General features: G+C 56.6%; 1 protein-coding gene across 1 annotated transcript; it reads right to left on the bottom strand.

The window, feature by feature from the left end:
- Positions 1–4,226: 4,226 nt before the first annotated feature.
- On the bottom strand, positions 4,227–8,468 carry LOC131279046 (growth/differentiation factor 2-like). The gene is given in 2 exon segments (XM_058299650.1): positions 4,227–5,152; positions 8,156–8,468. Coding segments are annotated over 2 exon segments (1,239 nt in total).
- Positions 8,469–11,517: the final 3,049 nt, after the last annotated feature.

The following is an 11,517-nucleotide window of genomic DNA, read 5'->3' as shown; positions in this document are numbered from 1 at the left end:
GGGTCCCTGGGGGTAAGAGGCCAGCAAGCCTCAGGTGCTTAGGGCCAACAGAGCTGAAGACAGAGATGAGCATCCTTGGCACTCTGGCTCCAAGCTGGACTCTGAGCCTCCTTCCAGTTGAGCCTCCACTCTGCTCTTCCTCTGCAGATGGACACCACCTCTCCCAGGATCCCCGAGCCAGGGGGAAGGGAGCATCCCAAGTCTAAGAGGGGCTCCTCTCAGGGTTCCAGGACCAGGAACCTGGGTGCATGCTGAGCAGAAGGCCGAGGAAGGCAGCAGTGCACTGGGAGTGGGGCCAGGCTTTGTAGGAGCAGGCCTCAGTGCTCTGGAGGAAGGGCATTTCCAGTGGAGTAAGGCAGCTTGCCTCCCCCACCTGGGCCTGCCAGGCTGCTCCCACATGCACCCAGAGATTCTCGGCCCAGGCTCCCTGATTCTGAATAAATTTTGGAGGAGAACCCAGCCACAAGGATAGGGAACCCCTTAACAGACCTGATTCCAAGAGGACAAAGGCAAGTAGAGTCCTGCCAGTGCTTGGCTGCAGCAGGGGGAGAAGGAGGGGAGGAGTGTGGGGCCTGGAAAGGGTGCCTGGGGAGAGGGCTCATGAGATCAGGGCCCATGGGAGCTGGGCCAGGGAGAGGGAGGGCCCAGGGAAAGGTGGGAGGACTGGCATTAGGGGATCAGGGGAGGAGGGCTTAGAGGAGGGTGGGGACCAGGATAGAGCACTGTGGGGGGTCTTGGGGTACCAGGAGCAGGAGGGGGAGCACATGGCAGGTGCATAGGCAGTCCACTGCCTTCTGTGCCTGCAGGGGATGCCCATGTATCCCTAGTTGGGGGTGAGGCACTCTGGGGATCCCTGGCTGTAAGTGTCCAGCCCCTCACCCAGACCTTGGCATGTGAGGGCTGGTGGTCCTGAATCCAGGGCATTGTGTGAAGGGGATAGTGCTGTGTATCTGCTTCTCCCCAGGAAAGGAGGGTGGGGGGCTTATGTGACTACGGCCTGGGTCATTCCTCGGTGGGTGGGGGCACTCTCCTGGGTGTGTGGGGGTAAAGAGGGCATCAAAGGGCAGAAGCACAGCTCTGGAGCTTCCAACCAGTTTGCTCTTGACCCTGATCTTCAGCAAGACATCAGGCCAGCATCTGAGAGCAGCAGGGAGAATGCAGGCTTGGGAGCCCCACAGTGGGATGGGGGGCCTGGGCCCCTCAGTCCCCAGCTGGTGGCTCTGAGCAAAATACGAGGCCTCCCAGAGCATCTGACTCATCTTTGTAAACATTGGGATAGAAACATCTGTGTTCATTCCTCTCTGGCGCCCTCGCTGCTCTGTCTCTCCATCTCCCTACCTCATTGTCTCTCCCTGTGCTCTGTCTCTCTCCATCTGTGTCTCTGCCTATCTCTGGGTCTGCATGTCTGCTCTGGCTCCAAGTCCCCCTTTGCTCCTAGCACACCCTGCCCTGCTGTCCCCATCCTGTGACTGGAAACAGGTCCTCAGCTTTGCCAGGCTTCAGCTTCTTCCTAAATGGGAGAGCAATAACCTCCCCATACCATTATAATTAGGATGAAAATACTTTGAAAAGTCACAAATGCAGCACTGAAAGTGGAGGTCATAGGGCGGAGGGTTAATTGACCACACATGTCAAAGATTCCAGAGCATGACCATGTTGCATTCCTGCTCTCGGACTGTGGATGAACACGCTTTGGTGAAGCTGACAGAAAGAACAACCCAGGGAAACATAAGCCAGATACAGCTGCCCTGGTCTCTCCTTGCATGTCTGTCCCAGCACGTGTGTCCAAATCCATTTGTCCTGAGCCAGAGGCTATACTGGCCCTGGGGAGTGATTGGGGCAGCATAAGACAAGGTCCAGCTAGTTCCTAGTGGCAGGCAGATGACTATGCTGCAGAAATGCTTCAGAGTACCATGAAGGCAGGGAGATCAAAACCCGGAGAGACCAGGAAGGGGGCCAGAGAGAGGTGGTATTAGGACTGGGCTCTCACAAAAGGTCAGACTGGGATCTTGGAGCTGGGTGGGGATGACCACAGTGATCGCCCCAGGACTGAGAATGGGGTGTGGGCTTGAGGGCCATGTTTGGGTTGAGGTTGACATTGAGCAGAGGTGGAGTAGAAGTATATATGGAAACTATGTGCTGGCAGATTGCAGGGAGCCATTTGTGGAGACCTTGGAGACCAAGGAGAAATGACCCAAGGCCAATCTATTTCTTAGAGAGAGCCTGGGCCTTGGCATTGGCCTGAGCTGGCTATTAAATGGGGAGAGGAAAATGTCCCCACCTTGACTTGTGGGCTGGTGAAGGAGGGCACGGGCAGCTCACAGGGGCCACCACTTGCCAATGTCTACCCTTGCAGGTGCCCAAGGCCCTGTCCATGCACACTCATGCACACCTGTGTCTCCATATCTGTTCCCTAGGGAAAGGGAGGTCACATCTCCAGGGGCCCTGTGGGGAAGGGTGGACACAGGGGAGAGCCGGAGGGCCATCAGGCCTGGGTCTCACTTTGAGGCAAGGGCCTGATGCCGGTTTTTTACTTTCTTACCAAATCACACCTTCCGTGCAGTCACAGAAATGCCCTGCCAGGGCTGGAGGAAGACACCTGTCACCCAAGTTCAAGACTGAACATCATTGTTGTCCCACACTGCCAGAACACCCCATGAATTAATATTTTCTATGACCCCAGTAATTCAACCATAATGTTTTATTGTATTTTCGTGTTAACACTGCTCACCAGTTCAGTGTAATCATTGAACACAAACCAATTTTTTTTTTTTTCAATATACTTGGGAGTTCACCCAGGGAAGTTTCTCAGCTTTCATTAAGCCTCCTAGAGCTCTGCCCAGGCCAGCAGAATCTCCTCCACTTCTAGATCCTTCCTCACCCCACTGTGTTCAATTGGGGTGTTGGGGGCTGAGTCTGGTCCTGTGGTCCAAGTCCAGGACAGGGGCTGAGAAGGACATTTGACCTGACTTTGTCAAGAAATCCCACAAGTGCAGGAGGTGCTGTGACTGATAAGAATGAGGCCCTCACCCAGGAGGGCTGGGCATCCTACCACTTGAGGACATGCCACCTAGCAGTAAAAATAGGGACGTCCTAGGTGCCAAAGCAAAAGTAGATGCTTTCCAGCAGTCCAGCTGGATGCAGTCCAGCCATCTCCCCATGGAATCCTTGCTGTGGTTATGCTAAAAGGAACTGCCCCTTTCATTGGGATAAGTGGGATAAACCATGCACTGCCCCTCCCCAGCCACTCCCATGCAGGTGGTTGGAGTCTGGGGCAAGTGTCCCCTGGGTCACAGGGCAGCCTGCATGGATGGCTGGCCATAGAAGCTGTGTGCTGGTGGGTCAGACAGTTCAGACCCCAGTGCCTGCTACAGCCTGGGACCTGCTGGCCTGTCCTCACTCCATGTTGGTTTTGGGGATTGGTTTTCATTGATAGTGGAACAAACAAGCAAGAAATATTCAGCCATTGAGTCAGCTCAGCATGAAGCAGTCAGATTATACCCTAGACGTAATGAGCGAACCAGCCAGGATGGCATGCTCCACCCAGGTGGCAGCTTGCCTTGCCTGGCATGCTCGGCTGGCATGTGTCCACTTATTCTTTCTCTATAGGGTGACTTGCTGGTGACAGCGGTGCCCTGGAGATGGCCTGGGTGGGATTCGTGCCACAGACAGAGGCTTTGTCACCTGTGTTAAGACTCGGTTTCTGCATCTATAGGTTGGGGGTGGCGAGGCCGGGCTCATTGGGCTGTGGGGAATAGGTGAGATTCTGCAGGTGGAGCACATGGCCCCTGCCTCTCTCCTTCACTCCCTGAGGTTATGAGAAGATGCCCCTTCTTCGTCAAAGCCTTTAATTTCCACACACATCCCCTCTCATGTTTCACCTCTGCTGGCTCGTTGCAGTTCAATTTTCAGCCAACTCGGTATTATTTTTCTCCTGCCCCCTTTCCATCATCTCCCCTTGCACCCCAGAGGCCCTTCCAGGCCTTCCCCTTCTCACCATGTCTGCCCATGTCCTCTCACCCTCTTCTTCCCCTGTGACTGAACTCGGCAGTGTATACTTCTGTGCATGGGGGGTGGGAGGGAGGCCGGGCCTCTGCCTGGAAGATGAGGCAGCCCCTCTCCTTTTCCAGGGAGTCCTTGCCTCTCGGTGCCCAGGCATCATGGGGGCTCCCCTGCCCATTTCCCTCCCTGGTCCACTGGAAGAAGGCTGGTGGCATAGACGGGTACTACCTGCACCAACACTTGGCCACGCTCATGCCTTCATAGTGGTACTTGAGGGTGGGGACCCCCATGTCATCCTTGTAGAGGACGGAGTTGGGGCTGAGCTTGGTGGGCATGCAGCAGGCCTTGCGCACCTTCATGGGGTACTTGAGGTGTGTCAGCGTCTGCATGATGGCGTGCTTGGTCGGGGTCACATCATTGGTGAGCAGAAAGAAGTAGCCACCCTTGCACTAGTAGGTGTCGTATTCCTTGGGCGCGATGATCCAGCTGTCCCAGCCAATGTCCTCAAAGTTCACACACAGTGAGGACCTCTGGCAGTGGCTGTGTGCCCCGGTGCCCCTTTTGTGCCTGGCCGAGGACAATAGTGCAGCCACATGACCCCCCGTCTCACCCTCACCAGCCGGGCTGCCCTTGGACAAGCGCTTGAGCACGTCCTCCTGCTCATGGCCGATCATCTCCCTGAGCTCCAGCCTGGTCTCCTTGGACCCGTTGCTGCAGTCATTGGAGAAGACAGCAAAGAAGGGCAGGTTTCTAGAGCCCGGGGGCACAGCGATGTCCAGCCCATCACAGCCCTTCCGGGGGCTCTCAACCCTCACTTCCAGTTTGTTTTTGCTCTTTGAGGCGTCTGCCCTGAGCAACCACTTCACCACACTGGAGACCTCGAAGCTTTCCCAGCCCTCACCCCGGATGTCCTGGGACACCAGGAAGGTCTTGGTTTCTGCCGAGCCATCCCCAGAGTCAGCCCGGTCCAGGATGTCGTAAATCACCACGTTTCTTTTCAGTTCTCGAGAGGTGTCCGTGGGGCCATGGCAGGACACGTGGAGCCAGAGCTCGGCCCGGGCGATCTGCTTGTGCCTGGGCATGGAGATGTTGAAGAGCAAGACGTGCTTCTGGAAGGGCGTGTCTTCCATGGAGGTAGTGGAGATGGCACCTGAAATGCAAATACACCATGATGGGCCTCCTGCTGGGCCGCGACTCAGAGCGCTGGTGAGTGGGGCTCTCGGTGACATTTTTGTCCCTATTAAATCCTGATTTGATGTCACATAAGCCTCTAAGAGTACTTTTTCATTTATTTTTAAAGATTTATTTATTTTTTATTTCTCCCCTACCCCCCAGTTGTCTGCTCTCTGTGTCCATTCACTGTGTGTTCTTCTGTGACCGCTTCTATTCTTATCAGTGGCACCGGGGATCTGTGTTTCTTTTTAAAGGAACACACAGGGCCTTCCCAAGAAGGAGGCAGAAGATGCCTCAAATTGGGGGGGAGAGTTCCTACTGTTTACGAGCATCCATTAGGCAGCACTGAATGAGGAGCTTTGCCAAATATATGTCTGTTTCATTTTCACTCCGACCCTGAGGGGGCCTAATTATTCCAGTTTTACAGATGTGGAAATGGTGGTTCAGAATATTTAACTGCCTAAGTGTGCTCTTCTCACTTTAAATCACCTTAAATCCTAGGGATTTAAATGTCCTTATCTGTATCCCATAAACTTATGTCCTTATTTTTAAAAAAATTATAAAATAAGCAAATAAGCAAAAAAAGAAAAACAAAACACTGTCAGCCTTAGAGTGAAGACCTGAGTGTGATTTTAAAGCAAGGACTCTGGGATGAGGACGTGGGAATCCCAACCTTAGGACCTTGGGTGTCTGAACACCTAAAATGGTTTTAGAGATCACTTGGAATGCCATCTTCCAAGCCAAGTGAAAGGCATGATTTTCATAGTGTTTTAAGGGGGCATAAAAACTTGGCTTCAACTCTGTTGCTATTTCAGGCAAAAATGGGGCTTTCCCTTTAGCAGCAAAACTGTCTCAATTTCCTGCATCTCCCGGGGTGACGCACAGCCACGGGCAAATTCTGTTGCGCCCTGGCTCGAGCATCAAGAGGGAAGAGCAGTTTCATTTTCTGAGCCCCAGCTCGGTGACCACAGGTGTGGGGACCCTGCACTGCTGTGAAAACCTGGGAGGCCTGGCATCTGGCAGACTGAAATCTTGAAACTGTGATTCTGCTCCTTACTGGGCCTATGACCTTGGAGACGTCCCAGATGTTTTTGTGCCTCAGTTTCCTCCTGTGTGGAATGAGGCTCATTTTCCCTCCCTCCCCAGTTAGTGAGGAGCCACATGAAGCTTACCCTGACTCCACCTGGCCACTCAGTCAGCGTTTCTGTCCCTCCCCCTCCCCCCCAGCCTCCCACTCCTGCCCTCGTGGTCCTCTCTCCCAGCCAGAAGCCCCACGTGGGCTCCCATGGGCTGTGCCCGGCCACTGCCTGTTTGCGTAGTGCGAGCTGAACTGTGTGGGTGCTTTGACAGTCCTTGGAAGTGGCTTTGGGTCGGCGGGCAGACATGAGGGAAACAGTTCTCTGCACTCCCCAAGCCCTGCACCCACCTGAAGAGAAGCTAAATCCCCACCCATGCTGTGCTGGCCACTGCCGGGCTGGGATCCAGCCACAGGCGACGCAGTGGCTGGTGCTCTGCTCTGGTGGGGTCACTGAGGTGGCCCCAGGTTGCCGGATGCAGCTTCAGGGGACTTGGTGGAAGGAAGCCAGAGAAGCCTGGCCTCGCCCCAAAGTGGGGCTCATGGCTGAGCCCCGGGGTCTGGCGCAACGCTGGCGGCAGCGTCGGGGGAATCTGCTGACTGCATTTGTTTAAAAACCAAGAGAGTTTACCTAAGCCCAGAGATTTCTTCCTTTGGACAACTGGGACGTCGGGCTCCACCAGGCAGGTGTATGACCATGCTGCCGGATGGGCACAAGTCCGGCAGGCTGAGGTGGATCTTGCCAGCCCGTGGCACCTTGCCAAGCCCTTGCCTGCTTGCAGAACCTTGGCTCAAGCCCAGGGGCAGGGGCAATCAGTGCCTGGGGGTTCTGGGAGACCATGGCAGTGGAGGGAAAGCTGCCCTGTGTGGACAGTGGGCCTGAGTGGGCACCAAGCCCCTGACCTGACCTCGGGCAAGGCCCCTCAGCACATGCGAGCCTTGGCCCCTCCTCCAGCAAACCATTTCACCCCACTGGGCTGCCAGTGCAGTAGTTAACTGCATTGACCAGAAGCGAACATCCACTATCTTCTAGTCTTCCTAGGAACTTATTTTGAACCTAAATTAGTTTTTTGCCAAGGTTTCTCATTTAAAGGATTTTACCTAAACTTCAAAAACGTTTTCCTGAGGGAGAAATAGACACTTTCAAAGTTTAGAAATAGGCTGGTTAGTTGGGGACTCAATAAGCTGTGTTTCTCCATAGGAATGGTGGGGAAAGAGGAGAGGAGAAGGAGAGGGAGGGAGGAGAAGAGGGGGAAAAGGAGGGGAGGGGAGTGAGGGAAATGGGAAGGGGAAGGTAGGGGAAGGGAGGGAAGAAAAGGGGGAAGGAGGGGGAGGGAAGGGGAGGGGAGGAAGCGAGGGGAGGGAGGAGAAGAGGGGGAAAGGAAGGGGAGGGGAGAGAAAGGGGGAAGAGGGGAGGGAAGGAAAGGGTGGGAGAGAATGGGGAGGAGGGGAGGGGAGGGAAAACGGAGAAAGGGAAGGGGAGGGGAGGGAGAGGATGGGGAAGAAGGGAAGAGGGAGGAAGGGAAGGGAGGAAGGAGAAGGGGGAAAGGAGGGGACTGAGTGTGGTGGGGAAGGGGGAAGGGAGAGGAAGGGAAGGGAAGGGAAGAGAAAGGAAGGGGAAAGGAGGGGAGGGAGGGAGTGGAAAGGACTGGAAAGGACTGGAGAACGAGCCTGCATCCCGCAGCCCCCGTGTGTGGCGCTGGGCCCTGGGAAGGAGAGGGTGGGTCAGCTGTGTCCCACGGAACCGCGTGCCCCGGTGGAAACGTGCTCTGCTACGCACTGCTCCTGGCTAGCGAGGCTTTGAAAGTACCTGGCGAATTGGAGAACACCGTTAAGCCTTGTTCACCTGGGGCTGACATCCCCCCGGCTCGCCCGCGCCCCCTAGACCCCGCGCCCGCCCCGTGCCTTCCAGGCTGAAGCTCCGCACGACGTTGGAGGCGGGCGCGGCCGGCCTGTCGCTGGTGTACCTGTTGTACAGCTCCAGCATGTACTGCGGGGGCTCCACGCGGGCCTTGCCCTGCGCAGGCGCCCCGCTCAGGTTGAGGCCGCGCAGGAAATCGGCCCTCAGGTTCTCCAGGAACACCTTCGTGTGGAAGGCGCCCTCGTCCTGGGCCTGCGCCCCCGCGGGCGCCCGCGCCCAGCCCCCGAGCGGCTTCCCCCTCACGCAGCAGGCCAGGAGGGCCAGCGCGGGCAGCGCCCGGAGCGCCCCGCGGCTCATCTCGGGCGGCGCCGTAGCGGGCAGCGGCAGGAGCCCCGCGGCAGCCCCGCGCCCCCCGCCGGCCGCTGGCTGCACAGGCTCGGGGCCGCCGTCCCCCTCTCGCGCTGCTCCGGCCTGGACGCCACCTCGACCCCTCATCTCGCCGCGCTCGGCGTTAATGAAGGCTCCGTAAACATCTGGGAGCGCGGGGCTGGTGGCAAGGCCGCCGGGAGGAACCGCCTTCTCGGGGGGTTATCGCCCCCTAATTAGGCCTCCTTCTCATTTCCTTGCCAGCTCTCTTCTGAGCAATCTTGGGAGGGGGGGTGATATATGCCCCTGGGCCGTGGAAACCTAAAGAACCCGGGCTACAACCGGAACCCACAGAGTCTGCGAATGAGAACGCAGCACCCCAAGCACTCAGTGGCGCGGGCGCCTGCTGGATGTGGAATCAGGTCCTGCTGCCACGTGCCTCAGTTTCCTCATTTGTAAAACGGGCCTGGGCCCTGTGGGGACGTGGGACGCATCTCATTAGATCTGGGGACAGAGACTCCAGATTCCGGCTAGGCAGGCTCAAACCCCAGCGCCCTTACTCACCCCTGAGCAACGAACTCCCCGGACCTCTCCCAGCTTGTGGCGGCCTCTGGAAACGGGAGCTCGTCGTATTTATCTCAGAAGATGGTTGTAACGATTAAAAGGGATGATGGGCTCAGAACTTTGGGGTGGTCCCCGTGGGGCAGCCAGCCGGATGGTTTGCTGCAGCCCCAGCTCTGCCCCTGGGCCTGGCTGGACTTAGAGCTGGTGGAGGAAGCTCTGAGCACCCCAGTCTGCCCTGTCCCCACAAATCGGGCCCTGCATCCCAGAAGGTCTGCAGACCTTGTCTGCACAGAGGTCCCTGCTCCCTGGACCACACTTGTCAGTGGGCGTGGTCAGAGAAGCAGAGGGGAAGGAGCAGGGTGCTGCCTTCTGGAGCCCCGGCAGGACCCCCCCCACACCTGGGGGCACTGTGCCCAGGTAGGGAGGGGCCCGCCAGCCCCAGGGAGTGTGTTCTTTTGAGAGCGGACACTCTTAGATAGCCATGCTCAGGCTCTGTCCATTTCTGCCCAGCGTGGCTCTGACCAAAGCAAAGAATGCTGGTGCTTGGCTCTGTGGGGGTTGAAGGTGATGTCGTCTGCACGGGGTGTCCTCCTGGGGAGGGGCTGCCATGAGCAGCGCTAGTGCAGAAAGTTCGAGGAGGGCCACGGCAGGCAGCAAGCCCACGTGCGACCCCAGCTTTAGTTTTCCCCATCCCTAGTAGGGGAAGGGTGAAGCCAGGAGACCCGGAGTGGCAGGCCCTACACAGAGCTTGCTGTCCCCATCCTTCGGGGCCACTCCCGGGCAGGGGTGCAGCTTCCAAAACGCTGCCTGGAGAGGGGGCAGGAAGCGGGCTGGGCGTTGAGCCAGCTCAGAGCAAGGGCACAGATGACCAGTGCAAAGCTGGGGACCCCCAGGACGCGGAGCCGCAGCGAGCAGAGCTGGGAGCGGGCTGGGAGGGGCTGGGGGCAGCTGACATGCATGTCACAATCAAGAGGCTGGCAAGGGGGATGGCAGGAGGGCCACCTGGAGGCCTCAGAAGGGCTGAGGGGCTGCTACCTGATACTTTAAAAGTGGAACAGAACAGTACCTGACTGTGGGGAAACTCTGGAAACTGCAGGACATTATAAAGAAGGAAATAACTACAAATTCTGTTGCCCAGTGATGCCTGCGGTTACGATTTTGAGATGCACCCTTGACTGAGACCCCATGGCCAGGAGTGTTTGGAATTCAGGAAGTTCCAGATTTGGGAAATTTAATATCGGCATGTATATTGTCGCACCCCACTGGAGGTGGAAGTGATACCTTGTAATCAAACACATCCCTATTTCTGCAGTGAAACAAATAGACACAATTGTGCATTCAGGTGCAGTTTTAATGCCATGAAAGGAGTTAAAGAGACTATGGATTTTCCGATGATTTTGGATCTGGGACTCTCAGGTAGAGGACCGTGGACCTGTTTAAAATCAGGGTTCCTGCATTCGGCTGGACAAGCCGGCCACCAGGAGGCTGGCCTTGCGGCTCTGGCATGCACGGTGCCCCCTGCAGCTGCGGCAGCAACATTCCTGGGGCATGCATGTTTCTGGAATTACCTCCTCCACAAACATGGGGCTCCAGTATTCCCTCATCTCCTGCAGTGTTTTCAGTGACCCACTGGGGCCTGATCTACTGGTATCGGGAAGTCTTTCCCTCTTGGGGTAGCCCCTTCCTGGATCATCCAAGGGCTTCAAGGAGGTGGGGGTGGGAAGGGGTCAATCGGCTTCAGAGTTTGGGAAAGCGGAGTCCCGGCAGGTCCCTCAGCTGGGGACATGGCCCTGTGCACTCACCTGCTGCTGGCACACAGCTGCCTGCTTGCTCCAGCTTCTCTGGATTTCTTCCCAGGTCTCTGTGATGCAGCCCCTACCCCCACTGGGGCACCAAGGTCACTGTTTTTTAGGTGCATTCCATGCCCACCTGTTCTGAAGACATGGCCCTGTGGCAGGTGGCCAGGAGGAGGGAGGAGGCAGCCGTGGTGGTTGCCTTCCAGATTCCCACCTGCCTCCCTCCCAGATCCCTGGGTTCTTAGAGTGAGCCTGGGTCATCATCTTCAAGGCGATTTGATTTCAGGGGCCTCGTTACCTTCCCACACAAATGGGTCTGTGTGAACAGATCTCCCTGACACTGGGTCTTACAAGGTCTAGGTCTTGTTCTGATTTTTCCAGATGATCCAGGGCCCTCCTGCAGAAGGAGCCCCCGCCCGCTCCATGAGCAGTGGCTCTTCAATGCTGGGGCCTCAGGGAGGACAGCCTTGATTGAGCTTCCCAAGACGGTTCTACGCCCTCCTTCTCTCCCTCCCACCTCCCCCAGATAGTGTACTTTTTAGTCATTCATCTGTATTTTCCAGGGAAGTCCGTCCATGCCATTATTCAAAGACCCGATTTATGGTGATCTTACAACTCTACTCCTGGACAAAGGAAAGACTGGCAAAGAACTCAAGAGGCTTCAGAACAGTGTTGGTGAT

The sequence above is a fragment of the Dasypus novemcinctus genome, chromosome 6, assembly GCF_030445035.2.
Source record: "Dasypus novemcinctus isolate mDasNov1 chromosome 6, mDasNov1.1.hap2, whole genome shotgun sequence".
NCBI lineage: Eukaryota > Metazoa > Chordata > Mammalia > Cingulata > Dasypodidae > Dasypus > Dasypus novemcinctus.
This window is presented reverse-complemented; position numbering and strand designations above follow the sequence as displayed.